Raw genomic sequence first — 25,257 nt, forward strand, 5'->3', positions numbered from 1 at the left:
TTATTCTAGAGATTTAAATTTTATTTTGATTATATTGGCTTCGTTGTTCAAAGAAAATAATGATCGTCGCTTATTTTCACGGCATCTGCCACACAAGGTTAACACCACATTATCTTTTTTTAAGCATGGGTTAGGTCAAAACAGGTAAGTGTGGAACCTATATGATGAATAAGTGAGGCTGGCCTTGACATAGGGGCCTATTTACACATTGATTAGTATTAATGTGTGTTAATACATTTGTTGCTTGCGTTTAGTGGCAAATATATAAACAGCAAACACTAATCAATGTGTACATAAATAGGCCCCACTTATCTTGTAGCCACACTTACCAGTATTTACCTTATTTATTTTCCTAATAGTCAGCTGGGTTGATAATTATTTTAAATAAAAGAGAATGATGATAATGCACATAGAGCAATGATGTTTCTAGAAATAAAACACCAACGGCCAATGATGGATTTTATTCTAATTAAATTTAAGTGGAAACATGAATGCTTATAACATGAGTCTAAAGAAGGAAACACTATTATATTCTTATTACATAATACTTATCAAATAAACAAATGTCTTTCATGTTGTCATAGTATTAAAAAACAAAACAACTTAAATAAAACATGCCATTTATATGGCACGACTATACCGCAACTGATCGCTAACTTAAAGTGTTTTCTGCGAAAATGTGCCAAAATCGAGAGAAAGGATGGACAGAGGATACTTAAAACTGTCATTAATGTGTAATAATTATATATTCAAGAGGTGTGTGATTTTTGTGGGTTTCAAGAAAGCTTTACAAATATCCATCATGTAAGGTCAATACGGCTAAGTGTGGATGTGGGATAAGTGTGGCTGGAATTCCCTTTGGGGCCTGTTTACACATGATTAGTGTTTCTTACAGGTTCGTACATTCGCCACTAAACGGAAGAGGCAAATGTACGAACGTGTAATAAACACTAATCATGTGTAAACAGGACCCAATGTGAAGGCCAACCACACTTAGCGTTATGCCAAACTTACCCGTTATATATTAACCTTAGTAGTTACAAAAAAAAAAATTACTTTTGATAAGTATCCTCTGAGCACACCTCTCTAGATCGCGAGTGCCAAATGTGTCTACTTACGTTAAAACGTGTAACAATTACAATGTAACTGTAATTTAAAAAACATTACTATTACAAGTTATCTTTACTCTTTCATTATTTGAGAAGGCACATGAAAATTTCTTACAATAAATGATAAACCGAACGCGACAAACATTTATGTCGAGAGGCAAAACTGGGAAAGTTAAAAAAAACTTGATAAAGCAAGACTGGGGGATATCATTTTGTAACAAAGTACCAAAAATCAGAAGACCGCCAGCCTTACAGTTATCCAAACAGTTTGCTTAATTATTTAACATAATGTATAAACATGTCTTAAATACTATAAAAATACAACAATATTCGTCGGTGAGACCATTCGGAAACCGGTACACCGTGAATGATCTCAATGTGGTACCTAGGTGATATGCCACTGATAACTTACTCTGTACATGCTACCGTTTTTACAAAATTCTTTTAAAACATGGATTACATTTCTAATATTACGTGACTGTTCGGGTGTTTCCCTGACTTTTAAATTACTTTGATCCCAATAGAGATAATAGAGAATGTGATAGAGATAATGCGGAAAGTAATAGAAACAGCACAATCACATTTAGCATTATTATGTACATGGTATAGCCGATAGTAACAACAGCGCGAATTGGCTTCGTTTGAAGTAAGCAGCTTAATTAACAAATATAATATCCAATCGGTGAAGGCATATGTATGTATTAATTCCTTTATGAATGTTAACATCGAGCGAGGTAGGCCGATTTGCGGTGTTTTTGATTTGATTTTCTATCGAGCCTATTTGATGTGAGGTCAATACGGATAAGTGTGGATGTGTGGTAAGTGTGGCTGAATTTCACATTGGGGCCTGTTTACACATTAATTTAAAAAAATTATGAATTTTTTAAATCAAATACATGAACTTGCACACTAACCTCGCAGCCCACCGTTTTGACTTTAAGTCAGTAACTAATTAGTAATTATCACTATAACTTAAAGTGAATAAAAATACACAAAGTTCACTTGTTAGAAAACATATTCAAGAATTACACAAATCAACGAGCGCATATTACCTCGCCTTTGGATGAATGAAATGTAACAGTAAAAATGATTACATATATAATAATGATTGCTTACTTCATACTCGCCTAATATCATTATATAACAGGGAACAACATATCTGCATACTACTTCTACGCTACAAGTAAGAAAAATATATATTTTTCCAAACTAATTGTATGAAAGCTCGTGAAACGTTATTAATAACAAGAATTGTCTTTTACATTTAATACCTACGATAAGATAATAAATATATCTACCGTAAACGAACCAGCGTTAATCTTCCGTGTCATTTCGAGTCTAAATAATAAACCGTTAGACAATAAGAACAATCCAAACAAGAATAATGAAACCAAACTGTAAAATACTTAGAACTAAAAACCACACAATCGTAAATATAACTTAGGGCCTAGCCAAGTGACAAGTCGGTGATAGAGAATACGCCAATCGAAAGTGATGTATGGATATGATGTGATTGATGTGACTTTTCGTTGCATCTGTCATCCCGATACATTTTTAGGGTTCCGTAACCAAAGGGTAAAAACGGGACTCTATTACTAAGACTCCACTGTCCGTCTGTCTGTCTGTCAACAGGCTGTGTCTAATGACCCGTGATAGCTAGACGATTGAAATTTTTTTAATGTTTTATTTCTCTGTTGCCGCTATAACAAATACTAAAAAGTACGGAACCCTCGGCGGGAGAGTCCGACTCGCACTTGTCCGGTTTTCTTTTTGGCGATGCACTTATTGTCGTCTTGGCTAAGTTCCCTGTGGCGAAAATCGCGTCCATGTCTTTAAAATGTGCTTCGATCTGCTGAGTCATCTATTCATTGTAAACTTAATATCTGTCTTTGGATAAATAAAGACCTATTGCTTTGGTCGTGTTAAAATTACGCACATAAACTGTCTTTTTTCAAAGTTTTCAGCGAAGAGGAAAATACAATAAATGGGCATTTCTCAGGAGGGCCGTTTTTACGTGTCCGGGACAGTAATTGATTGAATTTACTGTTCAATAAATCTGAATTAATTTAGGCATGATCTTCAGCTTATATTCTGTCTGGGACACTATCAAATTATTTATTTATTATTTATATAATACAAGAAAAAGATATTCAAATGCCAAAAATTATGTTCGGTGGGCATGTCCCGCACCCAGATTTTATGAAACAAAAAATTATTACTCAAGATGGGGCATTAGATCGGAGTTATTATGGGTATTCACTCATAGGGTATTAGTTAGCTTATCATATTCTTTATATCACAATAATGTGTTTGCTCAACACATTGAATAAAACCAAATTTACTATGTGTCCCGGGCTAGTGACTGATATCGGTGTAATTTGCAAAACATGTCAGTACTCCTTCAAAGTTGTAGACCAGGAACTCAGTGTCTCATACATAGTATGCTTTAGTTGTGCCTTAACCGTTGAATAAAGTAGAGGTACAGTCACAGTACAATAAAGTGATTTTTTAAACGTCTCTCCGTCCTTCGCTGGGTTTGGTCCTATGTTTTTTTGAGATCGGTGGTGCAATTTACTCCGAAAGTTTTAGTGCAATTATCGTTATGTAAGTGATTAAGAAGTCATTGAAAGTACGTAAATCCACCATTATTACATCTCCTCTGTATCGTTCATGCTATTTCTGTAATTGCTAAAAAGCGATTAATTTTGATATCGCTGGTGTTGATTTCCCTGGTTTCGGTGGATTTTTTGACCACCGATATCAAAAAAGTGATCACTGAATTTAAATCCTGCTTTGTAAACTAGTTTGTTGTACTAATTTATCATGTCTAAAAAGTGAAAGATACGTTGTACAAACGTAAAATTATGTTTGTAAGTAAATTATGTCATAGTAGGTACACAAAATCACTAGTTCACTATGAGTAGTTTTTTAAACCAGACGTATAGACCCAATGTTTCTTTCTCTGGCTTGATATTCTTTTCCAACCATTTAAGTAAATTATGTTTGTTGTCCTCTATATCTTTAAACATGTCAGCCATGTTAAATAAATGTAGTCAATTAGATCCCACTTCTTTTAAAATAACTTGTGTATGTAAGTACTATGCAAGGTGAACCCAAGGGACAGGATGTACAGAACAAGGGATTAAAAATAAAATAGCATTCTAATGTCGAGATCGCTTCAAAGGCACTGAGCGTACCTACTGATCGATATTTCTAAAGGATAGCCATAGACACAAATTGAAGACAGCAAATGTTTTAACAATCCTCAATGTCTTATGTCTTTGTCAACAACTTTGTTACAGTTTAGCTCAAGTGTTTGGGGTGCTGGAGATCATAATTAATTGGTAATTGGATCTTCAAGCATTACTCGACTACTTCAAATATTATAGTTTTAAATTGACGGAGTTCACGCTTTTAAACTCTTTTATTAAAAAAATACTTCTTTTCCGTATTGCATCATATTGCTTTATAAGTACATTAAATATTTAATGAGCATTGAACACCACTCAAGAGTGTATTGTTTATCGGGTGCAGGTAACATAAGTTTTTTTTAGATTAGTGTGCGGTCGGATTGCGTGAAACAAACATCTTCTCCTTCATGGATATAATAATGCAATGAATAAATGATTATAATGTGCGAATACAATGTCAACATGTCTGAAACTCGTTTCAGGACCACACATCACCCTATTATATGAGGCCAGTCATATAGTGTGGGATATCTTCTAGAGATGTTGATTTACAAGCCGTAATTTGGTTATTTTAAAATCTTGAGTCTATATCTATTAAATTTATGTAAGCTTTCGAGATCATTAGCCTTGTTACATCGCTTATCAACAAATAGGATTGAAAAATATGATTAAAATAATTATGTAATTGAGATATAAAACCTAAATGTGATTTTGGTGTAAGCATTATTGAATTCGGTGACGCAATTGATTTCAGTGCCTGCACATGATTTCGGTGTTTTTTAAATCTCAAATATCTTGAAAACTATAAGGTTCTAATGGCGGCCTCCACTACCAATATTTTTTATATTAAGGGTAGATTTTAGGAAATAAACTCGCATATTATATAAGTTAAAAAAAAATTTTGGCACCGAAGTCAGGCACCGAATGTCATCTCTGAGAATCGCCCAAATGCATTATCACAAAAAGCTCAGATACAAGAGAGAATTATAATCAAGAGAGTAAAATTCGGAATCGTCACAATGTATCTCGAGTACAAAATTCTGAAGGTATGTCTTTACACGTTAAAAACTTTATTTCTTCTCTACTCAAAACTATGGAAGCCAAAATGTGACGACGTCACTATACACCGCCTACAAAATGCGTTATTTTAGATTTTATTTTTACTTATGCATTTATTATAGACACGCGTCTACTGATACCGAGATAGCTTTTCTAGAAAATATTTAAAAGTGGTCCTATTTTCAATTTTAATATAAAAAAATATGCAGTGGTCCAAGATTTGTTTAAAATAAAGATTTACGTATACATGCGGGGTGAAAAACAACAAAAAAAACTCGTGTTTTTCATCGCACACGCTGTCAATCTCTAATAAAATTTACATAAATTCCATTCTGAGAATTAAATAGAAGAGCTATCCCATTGTGTTTTATTTATTAAATCATTTTAATTTTTTTTTATATTCATTTATGATTGTGGTTCTGACCCTGCCTCGTTAAAGCGATATAACTATTTTACAGTTACCGATATACTATTGTTACATCCTTAACCCTACGATACAACAAGCGACGAAACATCCTAGGCCGATAGGAACTGAACATTGACATAAACATCTAAAATAGTAAACTACACAAACCGAAAATAATCAAGAACGTATCAAAATAAGTGCGCAAAATAAGAATATTAAGGCCCAAAAACCTAGTTAAAAGTGAAACTTAAAGGCAACTATCTCCATCTCTGTCGATGTTGCAAAAAATGAAGATGACCAAGATATTCCTGCCTCGACTCAACTTCTAGGCCTTAATATTCTGAGTGCTCTAATACGATCTGCTAATGAAACTAGTATAAGAGTTCCAAATAAGAGTTGAACTTCGTACGCAGAAATAATCTAAATTACATAATCTAATTCTCACTTAGTTTAGTTATTATAAAACTTACTCCAGAGCACTGCGATTCAAACAGCCGATTTCAAACCATCATCTAACGAACGGCACCTCGCACTAAATTACCCGGATCATGGTAACTACGGTCCTAGTCAACATTAATGGGGCCTTTATCTAGTTGACAAAAGTGAAAACAGCTTAACAATCATCAACATCTCATTTTAAAACATCATTTATCAATTAAATCAGTCCAAATTGCATTGTTAACAGTTTCTGTAAGATCTATGTGGGAAAAACCATCTGTAAGGCAAAACCGTCTACACGTTATCTCTTGTATTTGTATACTTACGCAGCTTGCGTCACGATTCTTATATTTGTGTTTCTATTACTGCTCAAGTATAAAAGCCTGCGTGGACGGTCTTGCCTCGCAGACGGTCTTCACCTCATTGACCTTGATTTAGTCTTTAAATTAGCGCGGTCTGTGGTTGATGTAGAGTGAACAGGCGAGGCGCCTCCGCAGTGGTGTCAGTTCGTGTGACTATGAGTTCTCCGGCTCGTCCCATTCCACGCTCGCCCACTGTGGCAGCTCCGTCTCGTACTCCCAGCCGGGTCCCTGTTGAAAAAAAAATCATTGTAGAACGAGAAATAAATTGAAACGTAATATTTTTTAATCAAACTGCCCGATTTGATCTTTAAGATACGGCAGTTAATAGATCTAGAAACGATATGGATTACATGTGTCTGTGTCAAAAGTTACGTTTTTGTTTGAAGAGACGTCACGTTTGACACTGACATATCTAATCCATATCTATTATCTATTTCTAGATCAATTAACTGACGTATCTTAAAGTTCGAATCGCGCCGAAAGACTTTTCGAAGGTGGAAGGTCTTCTCTTTTTCTGCTTCAAGTATGTGACTATTAGACTTTTACCAAAAAGTCAGAAGAGAATCCTAACGAAGCAGCAGGCCGAAGACGATAATGATAAGTTACCTTGTACTTCCAAGCGTGCAGATACATGACCAGGTCCCTAGGGTCACGGTTAGGGTTTGCACGACGGATCCGAAATGTAAGAAAGATCCACGGATCCGGATCCAGATCCGGATAATTTCATATATTTTGGATCCGGATTGCAAACCCCAGTCACGGTAGCGGGTGCGGGTCGGGAGTCGGGAGACAGCGCTTCCGTGGATTAGCTCCAAAACATGTCACATACTCGAAGAGAGCCCTACGCATTAGGCAACAACAGCTGAAGATGATGAAAATGCTGAGATACACGTACCTTGTACTTCCAAGCGTGCAGATACATGACCAGGTCCCTGGGCCTCGGGTCGAGAGACAGGGCGTCCATGGATCAGCTCAGGACCGAAACATGTGACGTACTCGAAGAGAGTCCTATAAAGCAGCAGACTCAAGACGATAATGATAAGATACCTTGTACTTCCAAGCGTGCAGATACATGACCAGGTCTCTGGGCCTCGGGTCACGGTAGCGGACTCGGCACTCGTAGCAGTGCGGGTCGGAAGACAGGGCCTCCGTGGAACTGCTGGCCGAGCTGACGGAACTCGTCGCGGTGGCCGCGCAGCCCGTCTGCGTTGCCACTGTCACCTTGTCCGACTGGAGAGGAAGGGATAAGATTCTTTAAATAAAATAGAATAAGAAATTTTTATTCATGGCTAAAATTGCCTTGACATTTGTATGTCATGATCAAAACAGTTAGTACAAAGATTTCAGTGTTTTCACTGTCTCTCAAGGATTTTGTGAGCATACTTAATGTAGTTTCATTACCAATTCTAAATACCAATGGAAACAAAGCTATAAGTAAATAAATAGTTCTGCATGTCGAGAGGCTTTTCTAGTTTCCACCAGACATGCAATGGTATTTCCCGAGAGCAAATGCACGTTACTATAATATCCCATCATCACGTGATGATGACAATGACAATGGGATTGCTTGAAAAATTTAACCATTCGAACAAAAAAAAAGCCGGGCAAGTGCGAGTCGGACTCGCGCACGAAGGGTTCCGTACCATAATGCAAAAAAAAAAAACAAAAAAACGCAAAAAGAACTAAGTACTGACCCCTCCCGACGTTGCTTACCTTTGGTCAAAAATCACGTTTGTTGTATGGGAGCCCCATTTAAATCTTTATTTTAATCTGTTTTTAGTATTTGTTGTTATAGCGGCAACAGAAATACATCATCTGTGAAAATTTCAACTGTCTAGCTATCACGGTTCGTGAGATACAGCCTGGTGACAGACGGACGGACAGCGAAGTCTTAGTAATAGGGTCCCGTTTTACCCTTTGGGTACGGAACCCTAAAAATTGAAACATTCGAACAAAAAAAAAGAATTTTCGAAATTAGTCCAGACGTTTGAAGTAATTGGGGAAAAACTTCTAATTTTTCCAACATCTTAAAAAGTTAGTTTCTAAAACTATTCACTAAACGTCCAGCTTTAATACCTGCGAGAAAACACAAATTTAATCTAGCTTGAGCGGGTCAATTTAATTAAACCGGCCCAGCAAAATTCATTAAAACTAACAAGCCACTGTAACCTGATTTCAGTTTAGGGACCTTATATTAAAATCAACAAACCACAATTCTAAATAATTCGGGTGCCCTTTGGTTTGGCATTGTTTGCCTATACGGGCTTGTTAGGGAAAAGTTTCGTTACAAATTCTATATTTGATGTTGAATTTAAAGTTATTTGGAAAATTCGGTACTACATAAAATACGATGGTGGAATAAAGGAATGTTATATTGCATTAATATATAAGACTGTTACATTGCATTAATTACACTGTAGACGAAGTTTATGACTGCTGTAAATTTTGTTATAATGTGTTATTATTAACCCGTAGAGCGTCTTGCTGTCACATGTGTGCTGGTAACTAGTATAAGAGTTCCATACTATGGTAATTTTGGGGCGCTCCACGGGTTAATGAATCTTATACTTATTTTATTCAGTTTACCATAGTTAAATCGATACAGGGTTAAGTATATTATACAGCTCTGAAATGACTCCACTACTAAAGACATACATACATACATTACACACATACATTACACCCCCTCCCCCGCCCCCCTTATTCATTAAACACGCTACAAACCTCGATTAGCTAATAATCGTTTGACTCTGTCATTTTGACAAAAATATTTATAAGAAAGGGACAAAACATAATTTAACTAACTCAGGCCCGTAAAAATTATAAATAAGGGTGGTGGGTTAACTGACCTCAATCGACTTTATTACTTAATTCACTTCGAAAACGAAATATTTTAATAATTCACTTTGCTCAACAAGGGACATAAGTATTTGGAAAATACAAAATATCCCGCTTATTCAAGAGACATTCACCATGGTATAAGCCCGCTATTCGCCGCGAATTCTGCGATCCCGTGCGACTTCTTTGATGTGTTTATTTGACATTAAAATTCTTTCTAACATTCTAAAGAAATTTTTGGCATTTTCCCTCCTTTACTTTCATCCTATTCACCACAAAATAAACTGCTTCTATAAATAAACAAGTAATAAAAGGTTACCCTAGTTGGAGTGTCCGTATTTTGTAAGATTTTGACGAAAAATTCAATTGATGAAAAGGTTAAAAATTTGTTTTTGAACCTGTTTACTGTGAGACGATTCCAATCTTTAGCTATCCAATGCAAAGCTTTTCGTGCCTAAAAAGCACTGGAACATGATGCATCATGCAGGGTATATATGTACCTACATACATTGACACGATTCTGTCATGTAATTTTGCTGGTTAAACAAAATGCGTCAACATATTTTAAATAATGGTGTTAAGGGATCCCTGAATCAGTGACATGACAGCGAGTTGTAATATAGTTACTTATGATACAAGTGAAGAATAGCACCAGCATCAGTGGCGGATTTGCAGTGTTTGCCGCTCTAGGCCCCAGGCCCTGTAGTAACTACTAGCCGCCCCTTTCTCAGCACCCATCTATAGACTGCCTTGCTGCTGCCCCTAAAAATCTTGCCGCTTAGGGCAAATCCGCCACTGAGCACCAGCCATCAATCACTCTCCATCAAGTCGCAGAATGAAGCGCACTAGTTTAATCTTTTTGTACACAATTTGTGTGGATCGTGAATCTAGAAGCATGGAAGTGGATGGATGTGGGTGGCGAAGCGTGGCTTGATATGGATAAAGAAACACTTTCAGAGCAAATGCTTTGTAAATATAACACTTTAACCACTTTTCTCCGTGGCCACAGCTGGTGCAACTCAGCTGAAACGTTGGAATTTAAGGTAAAAAACAATGAAATTATAGCGCGGTAGACCCGTTTGTGTAATTAACTATGCTTTGTAAATACCTTGGCATCACTGGAGTCATCGGTCATAGCTGCCGAGGGCGTAGGCGAGGGCGCGAGGGTGCAGACAGCCGGAGACGCGTCCAAGGGCGCCTCTGCTGCGCTCGAAGGGCTTGGAAGGGTCGCTGTAGAAGATTGGAGGTTTATGCATTTGAATTGATCACAGGCCTCATGGGGACAGCATGGTTATGTGTGAGCAAAATGTTTGAGGATAACCGCCTCACAAGCCTAGACACAAAACGCCAGTTACGGAAAGAGAAACCTAAGCCCTCCTACGTGTACGCGTTTAACGCATCTGGTCAACTTTATTGTCACGCGTGCAATAGAGTATTTAAGACCAAGTTCGGCCTGGCCAGCCACATAAGGGCTCCCGCTAGACAACGTTCATAATGTTTGTTTAGGGTCACCATCATCGAAAACGATGAGGACTATATAAAGTTAAATTATTTATCACCACATATTAAATTATTGAATCTTTACATTATAACACTTTCTATTGAAGGTTGTGTCATTAGGTATGATAATCTACCACATAGACTAGGAATCCTCTAGACCGAGTTTAGAGCAATTATTTTATGAAACCGATGCTGCCAAAAATGCGGGGGTGCGCGGGGCGAGGTGAGCGAAGTCCCGTGCCGTGATTGGTCCGTTCAAAGACGCGGACGTCACACAAAGACACTTTCGACTCGAACATGGAGTAAAATTACCTACCGTATGCGTGGCAGAGGGGGTAGCGCGACTATGCTCAGTCTGGTGGATGTTTTGTCTGTGATCTACCATTATGACTACTAATCAGTTTTGTTATAGGCGCTCCTAGAAATAACTAACTTACGCGTCATGACGGTGGAAGGTGTCACGCCTGGCGCTGGGGACTCCAGTCTTGGAGACGACTCTCTGGAGGTTGGGCCAGTGTCGCAGTCATCTTCAACACCTGAATGAAAAAATACAATTGAATTATACATGAATTATTCATGGCATAACCAAACAAGATATAAAGAAAAACACTTCCAACCAGTAAAGGATTCCCATGTATCCCCAAATCAACTATGTAGAAAAGTCTCAATAGGAAATCTTGATAGGTATGAATATAAGGAGGGACTGAAGAAGATTGCTTCGTTCATGTTGAAGGTCAACGACAACATAATACTTATATTTTTTAATTTCTACGCATAGGTTTTGCTTCGTTGAAAAGTTATGTTGAAAAATTGTGACACTTTTCCAATTAAATTGTTATCAACAGCTAAAGTGCTCCAGGACCAGGTGCTCAAATTAATCTGACCGCAACTTTTTGTCAAGAATATTCTTACTCCCTCGCTCTTTAAATTCACTCTTATGCTTTTGGTGAAGTGATCAAAATCATTTTGATCATCTCAACCGCTAAGCTACGTTTTTGCTGACTGTATGCTAACCTAACCACTCAGTAAAATCTTCAAAAGTATACAAAATGTTTGCAGCCAGACCTCATGAACTTACCTTTATCATCACGGACTGGTTTCGAAAACAGCATGTCGTCATCAGCCGCATCAACCCCAAGCCAGTTCTCCGCGTTGTGGATGGCGATGAGGTCGCGAACCAGCTGCTCGTCTGTTTTGCCACCGGTGTCACCCCCCTTGCCACGGAGGGGGCCGAAGACTGGGTGGTTGTAGAGGGGGTCGTTCACTACGGGGTAACCTGTTGGAGAAACGAACGAATTAGTAAGTCATAAAAATTACTTTTGTTACAAAATAAGTTGATGTTACAGATAGTGTTTAATCTCTTACACTAGACGGAGATACCTAATCAAAAATCAATTTTGTTCAGGATTACCAAGAAAGTTTTATTGCATAAATGTTATTTAGTAAAATAAGACGATCTGAAGTTGATATCTGCCATTAGTAGCTTTCTCTACGTGAGAAGAAGAGTATACCTAATTTTACTTGTCCATCGTTAAGAATATTGGATGTATAATTTGTCTTTTATCTTTTAGAATCCAAGATGTGAATATTCAGTGGTCTCAAAGGTCTGAAAAGCATAAAGGACTCCTCTGATGTGGTTACTGATTCGGTTCAATGATACCTAACTTGGGTGACTAGTGTGACTACTATAGTTATGGCCTTTCTAATCAAATCAAAAAGAAACAAGCCAACTGAAACTTTATTGTTAAGAGTAGCCAATTACTATAGCAATCACCCTAGCTTTAATCAATCGGTTCTTCTATTCGTTTTATATTAAGAAGGTGGACTCACCTAGATACTGCAAGTGCACCCTGATCTGGTGCATCCTCCCGGTCTTGGGCCTGCACAGCACCACACTGGTGTTGCTGCGGGGGTTGAAGCCGAGCCGCTTGAACACCGTTGAACAGTCCTTGCCCTTTGCCGAAACCTTGCAAACGCCAATCTTGTAGCTCACTACTTCTATCGCCTCTTGACATTCTATCTCTTCTCTATTAAAGAAAACAATTTTCAAATTACCATCATAAATCTCATGTAAAACTTCAACTTCTTCAATTTCAACATTTATTCAGCGAATAGGCCACAAGGGCACTTTTACACGTCAACATTGAATTTACATACAAACAAAAATAATAATAATACATCAACAAATAAATTACATCTACCAAACCTTCGACATATTATGTTTAAACGACTAAAATGAAACGGTCGAAGTCTGTTAACTATGTTGGTTATATGGATGTAAAAACACAAGCCACGGACAAGTGCCTACTGAATATTGACATCATATAAATCTAATACATTTGAATACTTCTTGAACAACGTACAAAATCACAAATGATTTCTTACATTATTTATTAACCAAATTTTTTTTGCATCAAACAAGCATATATATACATATAGGTGTTACATTTTTGTTTTTGTACGATCCACGTTTTGCCATGACTGGCGTACAAATATTGTTTTTACTAAATTGACTCTAGTTTTATTATAGACATTGTTTATTGTGGACTCTTCATTAAGCTCTTTTCCTATGTCTATAATCAAGGTAAAAAAATGAGTAAGTACATCTTTCAATTTTAATCCATCACCCAAGCCATTAGTAATGCCATTGTGTTTTAAATTACACCCCATTTTTCTTAACACGAAACTGTCAACCTTTGCCATCGAAAAATAATTAACTACATAGTAGTTATTTATAATAAAATTGATTAGGACATTGATTGAGCAGCAGGGAATCCGCAATGCCGATGTTGATGAAATGGCTGATCGCCAAAATTTTAAATAAACAGTCCAAAAGATTGACGAGACGTTTCAATGTTAGAGTGATAAAAATGGAAAATGATTAAGTTTAGTTTATATTCAATCAGCAAGGGAAAACACGATATTGGCTTGTATTGCCAGAAAATAGAAGGTTAGATGGAAAATAAGTTTTTGGCAAAAATTTCATTTTTGGTACAAGCTTTTATCGCTGACTGTACTTTTCTTGCGACAGACAACTAATACTCATCGAGACAATTCTAAAAACCCCTAACACGATTAGGTTGCGTTGTTCCATCACAGAGTTCCTATGGCCACCTGTCTCCATCATCAGATCAGCTCGATGGTACCATAATATTGCATTGTCATCCGATTTATACATGCATGCAAAATTTCAGCTCAATCGGAAACCGGGAAGTTGAGCAAATTTAACTTGCAAGATTTGATTACACACAGACAGACAGACAGACAACGGTCAGGTGAAACTAAATAAAAGCTTGTAAAAAAGAAACATTGGGGCAAGAAAAATACTTGTAGGGAATCCTCATACTGTTTATCTTGCTCCCAGTGTAATCACTATACCTTATAAAACAAAGTCCCCCGCCGCGTCTGTCTGTTTGTGTGTTTGTATGTTCGCGATAAACTCAAAAACTCCTGAACTGATTTTCGTGCTGTTTACACCTGTCAGTGGAGTGATTCTTGAGGAAGTTTTAGGTGTATAATTTGTTAACCCGTGCGAAGCCGGGGCGGGTCGCTATACTTCGTTTTTTTTAGCATTAGAAATTAGGTAAACAATCTTGATGTGTCTTTTAATTAAAAACAATTTTAAAAATAAGTTACGGCAAATATGTAACAATTATGAAACTAATACGATCATTTATATTCTTCTGCTTTCATAAGTAATAGTTATTGATTTTTAAAAAGCATTTTTCAATTAAAAGACTTGCCAAGATCGCTTACCTTCTTTCAAATTCTTTCTAATGCTAAAAAAAACGAACTATAGTAAACTAGGTTTCTCTTACACCATATGTAGCGCTTACCGATACATAGCCATTTAAATAAACCATCTGTTTTTAAAATATCAGAATCAATTTCATACAGAATTATTAAATTGACATGCTAATTGCTATCGCAAAGATCTTGAACGCGAAATAATAAGTGTTAAGGCCAGCAAATCAATGTCAATTCACAACCAACATATAAAAAAACAAGAACTTTAAGGTATAAATATTTATCCGACCAACGAATGTTGTCACAACTAATAATGTAAACAGCGCACTCACTCAGGGAACTCGCCGTCGACTCGGCAGACGTACTCCTTTTGCACCTGTCTGTTCCTTATTTGATGCTCCATCTGTCTCGCCTTCTTCGGACTCCGGCCGAATAACAGCAATCCTGATTGGACAACAAAAGAGGTTCATTATGACTTGGTATACGATAGTGTCAATCTTGCAGAAATATTCTTTATTATTTTATGATAACTGAGGTTTCTTCAAGATTTTGAATAAATGAGCTACATATTATTTTTATAACATATACGTACTTTTAAGTTTATTTAGTTTAGAGATAGTTTGTATTATGATTTTTAAGCTAATTGAATGTTTTATATTTACTTAATAGTGTTGTAATAAATATATATTTTAATACATATTATTAATCTAACGTCTGCTTTGATATAATGTCTCCAAGATGTAAATAAATACAGGTTAGCTGGTTCACTTGACCGATTGTAATAATTACTTAAACGTGTTTTTAGCGTCGGCAACTTCCACAAAAAAACCGGAAATAGTTTTTCTGCTACATAAAAATATAAAAATACATAACATAATCATGTTTCCTAGTTGCATACGGACGTTAAAAGTGGACTAACTGAATATGTTTGTGTTACGATTTGATACTTATATTTTATTGCAGACAGCTTGGCATTTAGCATTAATTCTGTGTTCTTATTTTCCACATTTTTATTGCGATCAAACTACACCAGAAATGTCAACTACTATGACGGTAACAAAAGCCGTATTCAATTAGATTAAAATACGAGACTTTACCGAATGCATTAGATAATAATCGTGTCTAAATATGGACATTAATATTCAAATATTCATAGTTGTGCATCAAATATGTAGTACTTAATCAATAAATGTCTTCTGATATCTCTGAGTATTAGAGTAATTCTTTTGAGTTAATATAATGATGATGATGCACTGTGCATAGTGAAAATTGTGTAGGTAATCTATAAGACAGTAAATAGTACTGTTTAAATATATATTTCAACTGAGCATTACAAGACGTATGCTTGCTGCGACATTACAATTTTTTTTAATTACAAATTACACCGTTTCGGAACACTGGACGTTCAAATCTTGTTTGACGGAGTCAATTTTTCATTCAATAAAAAATATTTTATTTGTTTTCAAATTATCATGTGTTACCTGATGTTAGCCTGTCCAGTCTATGTATGGTCCTCAGATTCTTCAAGTTATATTCCTTGGCCAGAATGAATACGACCGTATTGTGTCGGTATCGCCCGCACGGATGCACCTGCAGATATAAAACTTTTGTGTCAATAGACGTTATTATAAATAGAAAATACTTAAAAAGTCTGAAAATTTTATCAAGACCATATGCTGTAACTATGTTCATTATGAAAAGTAGATTATTATCACTTTAAGACATACTCTCTGTAGAAAGCGTGCAATGTAAAAATAACGATACAATTTTTGAAAGGCACAATTTAAGGAAATATTTAATTCGGAATATTTTATAAACATACATTAAAATTATTCGTAGACTTGAAACAAATAATACCAAGAGCATGCAATCAAAATATACCGTTTAAAAAAAATATAGATAGTATAAGAGTGAAAGAGTAAGACAACACAAATGGTAGCATGCAAGATGAAACATAAGCCCATGTTAATAGGAATATCGCGATTGTATAAGCGTTTGTTTACATAAAATGTTAAACACTGACGACAAGTGAAATGATCTGGACAAATATACATTTAATGAATCATTAAATGATACAACAAATCACTACAGTACAGTGTAAATACCTTCCACGATAGATTCACGATAAATACATAATTGACGAATGTTTAGAAAAAAACAACCGCAAATGCGACTAGATAACGTATCCTTCCTATTCCACATTACTTCAATAAATTGTGTTACTTCTTCATTGCCCTGCTTATCGGAAGGCTTATCGTGAATAACAGCCTTCGCAAGAGTCTACTTTAAATATTTTTATTTGACACAGTTAATACCCAAAGAGAGTTCACTACTAAACTATGGAATTTAAAAAAATCTAGAACTTTCACATCTTCAGTTCTAGACAAGTACACTTTAGTACGCCAATTCCTATAATGCAACAAATAAACTAAAAACTAAATTTTGCTATCGTGGAAGGCAATGAATACAATTCTGTAGATTCATCGTAATACGAAGACAAACAAGGTTTACAAGGGACTCGAGCTAACCACTTACGGGTGGTTTTGAACAATCCTCATACGTGTTTGAGGGTTTTGCCGGCTCGAACTTCGGTGATTCATATCTCGGGACAGACTCTGAAAGACTTGGTAACTCGACGTTGATCCCTGGGGTTCAGATAGAATCTCAAAGAGAGAACTTGAAATTGAACATACTACAGAAGAACTTTGATTAATAAACCCTCAATTATCTGAACGCTGACTTAGTTTATCCGAACCATCAACTATCAGAACTATTCCCAGGTGTTTTATATTTTAACGTTAATTTGTACCACACATTAATTTAAACTTCACAAATTTTAGAACAACGTTTCACGGGACAACGCCCTCCTCGAAACGTCGGTGGTAAATTCAAAAACTTATATACGCGATTAAGTCCCATTTTGTAATTAATAATGATATTTTTTACGTCAACTTTTAAGCATACTGTACTATTTATATGTAGAAAGGTAATGTTTTTGTTTGATCTCGTCCAAGAAAACCCACATTTCGATTATTCAATCTTTTGATTAGTCTGAACTCGTCTCGGTCCCAATTAATTCGGATAATCAAGTCTTCAAATAAATTCAAAAGCATATTTGTCTACCAAGTATATTAATAATTTTGTATACTAAAACTGAATAAACCTGCAATATCAGGTTATATAGTTAGCAAAATTACTAGCAGAATATATCGTCTAACTTATTGCTAGATTCATTATTAAGTTACTCCTTAAGTCGCGAGTGATGTTTACCTTCAGCTCGACGTGATAAACATTACTTTAATTAACTCATAAAACCAGACTAGCTCAGATTTATAAATCTCAACAACATTCCAAGTGTACTTAGCAAAATTAATAACAGAAATGAGTTTACATTTTGTACCACGTTTACAAACTAGTCTGACGTAATAACAACGCCGCAAAGCTCTGCTTCGGTACAAAAGTTTTAGCTCTCAAATATACGCTTAAGTAAAAAAATTTAACTTTTTAATTGGACGAGTTTAATTAGAATTCTAATTAAGTTTGCTACATAAAAAATGGAATTTGAATGTCTACAACCTTTGACTTTACTAGGAATTTATTCAGAATTTCCAATTTACTTGGACGTAATTTTTTTACATTTATTTGTTTTAATGGACGCTCAAATTTATACTTTTTAATTACAGAAATCATAAAGTTACTTTTAACGAATTCATTTTTATTAAGTAAACAATAGCTTTCTATAAAAAATAACTTTCTCTTGAATTTTTTTTATAATTAAAGGCAAGTAATAAACGTTTTGAAAATTTTTGATATACCTACTACTATCTATGATTGGTAAATGAAAACAATAAGAAAATATCTAAGTAAATAATTTTAATACTTACACAGCAAAAAAAAAACCTAACAGTATAAACGGGGCGCGTATTCAGACCAAAAGGTATACTTTCAAACCCATAACACCCTCTCAGCGTTACGACTCCCGTCTTTTCAGAGTCTGTCCTACGCTTAGAGGATATAACCAAATGGAGACACCTTGTCTGTAATTTTCGGTACAAAAAACGGTCTGCCGTTTTTTGCGGGGGATGGTCAAATGTATACCTAACATAAAATAGCCATGGCAGATAAACTTCAGTCCATACAATGTATATGACCATTGGCCGCCTATTTTCGACGAAGGGGAACGCTTGTATGGCTACTCAGTTTGTTTATATCCTCTATAGACCGACCGCTTAAATGAGTCCCCGCCTGCGCGGTATGCCTGCCGCCCGAACCTTCCCCGCCACCCTTTGTCATCCTACCCCGTCGCCCCCGTACCGCGCAGGCGAGGACTCATTTAAGCGGCCGGTCTATAACAACTTGTGGGGTACCACAAGGTCGCACGCTCGGACTCACCGGCAGCGAGCAAGGCTTGTCTAACACGAGAAGCTCGTCGTCAGCATGTATGATGCGCAAGGGACAGGCGAGCACTGGAGTCTCGTGCCTGGCCCACCACAACAATTATTAACAGTTCGCATGATGTTGCAATTTCATGATTGTTATGAACACTGAATAGCGTCTTGATTGAATCTTTAACCATTCGACCGCCAAAAACTTCAACTAACGCGCCCAATATCACGATTAAGCGCCGCACACGATAGGCGTGGCGTTTAAACGGTTAAACGAGTCATCATTATAGTCTATTGTTGACGTATTAAGCATAAAATGAACATTTTATAAATCATTGCATAACGGTAAAGAGTTCACCCATGACGGGTTAACATTGTAAAACAAACAAAACATAATAATACATTTTGCTCAAAATGTTGCTCGTATGATGTAGGCGCCAAATCTTATAATGTCACAATTTTATGAAAAACCAAAGACGAACTATTCAATGTTCAAGTTTTCTTTGATTCAATCATTTTTAAAATCAAATCGTATATTGATGCACGTAATTAATTTACAATACATCAAAGTAAACAATGAAATCTTCAAAAACGGTGACCGTAAAAGCCAAATATGAGTAATATTCACTGACTTGTAGGTCTGTTTGTATATTACAACACCATAAACGAAATACATAGTGTACGTCGATACATTGACGTGGTAGTGTCTATTCTAAGTGTCGGACTGTGGAGTGTGCAATAAAGGACGTGTTTTTCAAGCAAAAGTTTAGTGTGGTTAATTGTACATAGTAAAAACTAAACTTATGTCGCATTTGTAAGAATTTCTTAGACATCTCCAATAGATGCGATTGACATAAGTGGACTAAAGACAGTTTATTTTGCATGTCTTCTCAATCTTACTTAAAGATAAATATCTGGGGGACCAAGCTTTGCTCGGAAAACATATAAAAACTCAGAAATTCCCAGATATAAGACAGCTAGATCGATTTTTCGGCTCCAAAAACCCCTATATTGCAAATTACATCGAAATCGTTAGAGCCGTTTCTAAGATCCCCGAAATAAATATGTATATACAAATAAATATATAAGAATTGCTTGTTTAAAGGTATTAAAGGTACAAGATAAACACGGATAGTAAGGTCAATACGGGTAAGTGTGGCTGACCTTCACATTGCCTATTTACACATTGTGTTAGTGTTTATTGCACGTTCATACATTTGCTACTTTCTACTTCAGTTAAGTGGCAAATGTATGTAAAAAGGCTCCAATGTAACGACTATACATATGTGTGTATATATACTGTATAGATCGACCGCTCAAATGAGTCCTCGCCTGCGCGGTACGGGGGCGACGGGGTAGGACGACTAAGAGTGGCGGGGAAGGTGCGGGCGCCGTAAGCCTGCCGCCCGCACCTTCCCCGCTACCCTTAGACGTCCCGCCCCGTCGCACGTCGCCCCCGTACCGCGCAGGCGAGGACTCATTAAAGGCCTGTGCACACCGGCTGCGTGTGCGTGACGTGCACGTGTGCGTGCGGCGTTGTAGTATACAGATTCTTATGAGAGACGGCACACCGCTTGCGTGACGTGTGCGTGTGCGGCTCCAACATTTTAGCGCACGTGCACGCACACGTCACGCATACGCAAGCCGGTGTGCACAGGTCTTTAAACGGTCGGTCTATAGCCACACATACTCCGCACACACACTTATTCATGAATCTTTAGGTACATTTTCTTCGTGTTTCATATATTTGAGACGATACAAACATGTAGCTTTATATTTAACATACACATCCTACATGTCAGGACAATCAATTATGAATGTAGGGTAAAAGTGAAGGGTATTAGGAAGGTTAAAGCCCGTAGTAAGCTCCTAAGTTCATAAGCTTATTAGAAATAGGTATTTATATAAGGTAAAACCTCTGCTAAAATACATTTACTGGGGTTGGGACAGCCCAAGTTAACTTCTTGAGGATCTATGTACTCAATTGTATTTTAAAATTATATTTTGTACTTTTAATGAATTAAAAAAGTTTATTTGCAGTTTTTGAACACACCATAATGGGCTGATGGTGTAATTATGATATGTGTATATCTTTTGTCAGATAATGCAGTGCCTTTTATACGAGATTTATAATATGAATGTCAGATAAATTCATAGTCCGGAACTTTAACTCTTCTTTCGAAAAATCTTCTTTTGGTTATTAAGACTCAGAATCACTTATTTGCACTTAAAAGTGTACTTAAGTGAAAATGCCCACACATATAATATAAACCACACCATACACCACACCATGATACACCATGATACATATCATCCTAGATACAACAGCAGTCCCTACTCTTAGGTTTCATTTGGTCACATTTCAAAAACACCCTAACATTTAAATCCGTATTTCCTCACTCCACCTACACTGTAAAAACAACCCTATCCATTGGACCAAAGGTTCAAATCCACGCACATATCATTAGCCCGCGAAATTACGCCTAACATCTGCGCTCGTTTAGGTAAAATATCTTTTAGGCGAAACGTCTTTTACGTGAAATTCCTTTTTCAAATATTTGATGGAAACCTTCCAATATTGAGAGCGCCATTGGCTACGTACTTTTAGTAATACGAATAGCCCAGTAGGGTTGCTCAAAGGAATCCTTTACTGCATTTCAAAGCGCTTGTACAGGATATTGAAGTTTTCTAAAGTGCATCATGCGAAAACGAATGCATGGCTCTGGAACGAAATAAATGATATCAAAAAAGATATTTTTTATATTTGATTTAGCAGAGCTAGTTGATAATATTTGCATTTAAGTATCTCTCTTCTCTCTTCCTCAGCGAGTATGCGCCCACTGTTGGGCATACGCCTCTCCAAATCTCCTCCAAGCAGCCCTATTTGCTGCTTCTCTCCTCCAGAGCGGGCCTGCAATCTTTTTAATGTCATCCTCCCATCTTGTTGGAGGTCTGTGATCTGGTCTTTTTGAACGAGGCCTCCACGCTAGGACACGCTTGCTCCATCTCATATCATCTCTGCGACATATGTGCCCGGCCCAGGCCCATTTAAAATTAGCAATCCGTCGGCCGATGTCTACTACTTTGGTCCGTCGCCGGATCTCCTCGTTTCTAATTCTATCGCAGAGAGATATACCGAGCATACTGCGTTCCATCGCTCTTTGTGCAACTTTGAGCCTATTCATTCCGCACATCGTTAGTGTCCACGTCTCGCAAGCGTAGGTCATAGCGGGCAGTACGCACTGGTTAAACACCTTGGTCTTCAGTGATTGTGGTATTTTGGCTTGGAACACATTCTATAGTTTACCAAAGGCAGCCCAGCCCATCTGTATCCTCCGACTGATCTCCGCCATCATGGAGTCCGCCCCTAGCCTTATTTGCTGGCCGAGATAATTGTATTCTGTCACTTGTTCTAAAGGTTGGGTATCCAATGATATGGGCTATTGTTGCCATAACTTTTGTTTTGTCCATATCCATTTTCAACCCAACACTTAGCGACGCGGCATACAGTTCCTCCAGCATGTGTTGTAGGTCGTGTGCATTTTCGGACATGATGACGATGTCATCGGCATAGCGGAGATGATTGAGGCGTACGCCGTCGACATTTATACCTCTATCATCCCAATTGAGAGTTTTAAAAACGTCTTCCAAAGCACTTGTAAACAGCTTTGGCGAGATTACGTCTCCTTGACGCACTCCTCTCCTAATTGGGATAGGATCTGTGTTCTCCTTGAGCTGGACTGTCATTGTAGCTGTTTTGTAGAGGTTTTTATATATCTTTCATCGATGTGGCTTCGCCTGAGGGGAGCATTTAAGTATAGAAACTAGTAACCTATAAGATTTGTATATTAGATACTGTGTAACTTAAAAAATCTATGAGAATTAAGTAGTCTGCCCTTACCATAGTCTAGTTTAAGTGTGAATTTCACGGCAAAGCCCCTGATTAAAATTTGTAATAATTCAATACAAAAAGTACCTACATTTTCCGTTAGCCCCCTAAATTGTTGTTTACGGGTAAAGATACCTAATTGGCGGTTGGCGCTTGCGCTATTATTAACGACGCTCTAATGCTAATGCGGTGCTACGCGACGTAAGCGCTGACCGCCATAGGGTAGGTACCTTTACCCGTGGAACGTCACAATTGGTTTTCAAACAAACTTTTTGAAAACCAATTGTGACGTTCCACGCTTTACCTTGGTTTCAGGACAAAACTAAACTTAGTTTCGTCCTGAAACCAAGGTAAAGCGGTACGAACCTCAACATTTAGATGCCCCGAAATATTGTTTACTGGCCTTGCACTAGTGGTCTTTCGGCTGATGATGATGACGGTAAACACAAAAAGTACATTTTTCATCAGCCCCCTCTTAAATTGATTTTCAAACAAGTTTAATTTTGTCCAAAACCAAGGTAAAGCGAAAGCTCAACATTTAGGTAGAACCGCGGTATTTGAATGGCCCGAACTTATTGTCAAGTTGACCGGCCCCGGTATTTCACGGGAAAGCGGATTTTGCCGGTGGCTTATAACATTTCGCGGTGAAACTTTGTACAATTTATACTCCGCAGAGAAAAAAGCCTTTGGACTTGTCTTTTAAACGCTGAAAAACCTTCCCTTGTTCTTTTAAAAAATTAAAGATTATTGGAAATAGCCTTCGCAATTATATTTGTTTACAAAAATGTATACAGCATAACATAGATATGTGGCCACCTTAGTATATATAAGTGGCAACATAGATATGTGGCCACTTTAGTATCACTTACCATTGTACTTAATTCAGATGAATTATACAGTTTATACTCCGCAGAGAAGTAGATACGTACGTAGATACGCTAACGAAGTAATTACTTATATTTATAATAATAATAATCATCATCATCATCTCAGCCATAAGACGTCCACTGCTGAACATAGGCCTCCCCCTTGGACCTCCATTCGTACCGGTTGGAAGCGACCCGCATCCAGCGTCTTCCGGCGGCCTTAACAAGGTCGTCCGTCCATCTTGTCCATGTGGTATACACCCCCCATCATGCAGAGCACAGTATAATAATAATATAACTAACGTCTTCGCGACGGCAGTTTCAGGGGCCCATCTAGTGCGCGGCAAGTCACCACCTGCCTCGATAACTTGTGTAAACATTGTTATGGCAGGTGTCCGTACGTCTTTGTAATAACCCAGTCTCATAGTCCACCCAAACTTCAATCCATAGACCGGTATACTGTTCTCTTTTTCTACAATAGTCCCAATGCCTACTGAGACCGGCTCATGGGTGTCTATTGTTGCACCTGTGAACGGGTTCCAGCAGGCGTTCTACATGACATAAAAGCTCTCCAAGGGGCCTCTACGTGTTGGATCTGTGTCCCCACGCAAGCCTATCAAAAAACCGAGATTATAGGCCCGTGATATCCAAGGAGATACAAATAATATGACTAATAAAATTTGAACATGTTGCTTCCCTATCTTATCTTATCGTTTTCGGGGGCCCTTGCGGATACACTTCGACCCATAGGGATCTTTTGTGCAATTATCCCCTAGGAAAGATCCGTAAACTACTCAAGAGCTTTTCCCACCATCTCCATGTGCCGGATGATGGAGCTCATGGGTAGTGTTTTAAAGTCCTTTGGTTCCAGAGCGGCTACCGCGAAACCCGAAATTCGTAAATTGCGGGGATTTTTCTCTTTTATTCCAATGAAGGCGTAATTAGAGTGACAGAGAAAAATCCCCGCTTTTTGCGAACTTAGATTTTCGCGGTTATAGCCCAGATATCCTGCTCCAAAACTTCCTTTTTCTTTGTCTGGCGAGGGCTTGCTTCCCTAACACCTCGCTTTAACTTAATAATCACGATAACAAATACGAAAACGAGACGCTCCAATTCTAAAATGTGCCTGTATTTTAATTGCCTCTTACTTCGCGATTGAAATAAAACAATCAAAATTGTCTCCAGGAAACATTTAAATCCAAGCAAAACAATAATAACATTTTAATTAGCCTTAAAAATCCAATTCAGAACGAGAAAATAATATTCAAAACAACAAATCTTTAAAAGAAAAGTAATATTTTCATTTAAGATACGATTTCGTCAAAAAAAAGTTTCCTGAGCGTCAAAGTTACCTGGTACAAGGAAAACAAATACGCTCGACTTACGCGTGATTTCTTCCATAAGTCCAAAACTTCCCCCGTGCAATATTTCCCCCATTTCCCCTAATCAGAGGTAAAAGCGTCGAGC

At 37.2% G+C, this 25,257-nt stretch overlaps 1 protein-coding gene across 2 annotated transcripts in view; it reads right to left on the reverse strand.

Annotated features, from left to right (window-relative positions):
• Positions 1–446: 446 nt before the first annotated feature.
• Positions 447–25,257, reverse strand: part of LOC134663514 (pseudouridylate synthase RPUSD2-like) — a 123,736-nt gene continuing 98,925 nt past the window's right edge. Inside the window, exons 5-13 of one of the 2 annotated variants that reach the window (XM_063519903.1) lie at positions 19,043–19,130; positions 16,132–16,240; positions 14,983–15,094; positions 12,734–12,930; positions 11,982–12,179; positions 11,341–11,439; positions 10,512–10,633; positions 7,613–7,795; positions 447–6,793 (exon numbers count right to left, since the gene is read on the reverse strand). In XM_063519903.1, coding sequence (XP_063375973.1) covers positions 6,719–6,793; positions 7,613–7,795; positions 10,512–10,633; positions 11,341–11,439; positions 11,982–12,179; positions 12,734–12,930; positions 14,983–15,094; positions 16,132–16,240; positions 19,043–19,130 — 1,183 coding nt within the window. In that variant the 3' untranslated portion in view covers positions 447–6,718. The remainder of the gene's footprint in view (positions 6,794–7,612; positions 7,796–10,511; positions 10,634–11,340; positions 11,440–11,981; positions 12,180–12,733; positions 12,931–14,982; positions 15,095–16,131; positions 16,241–19,042; positions 19,131–25,257) is intronic. The other variant, XM_063519902.1, reaches the window with a different exon arrangement.

This window comes from Cydia fagiglandana, chromosome 4 (assembly GCF_963556715.1).
Source record: "Cydia fagiglandana chromosome 4, ilCydFagi1.1, whole genome shotgun sequence".
In the NCBI taxonomy this organism is placed as follows: Eukaryota; Metazoa; Arthropoda; class Insecta; order Lepidoptera; family Tortricidae; genus Cydia; species Cydia fagiglandana.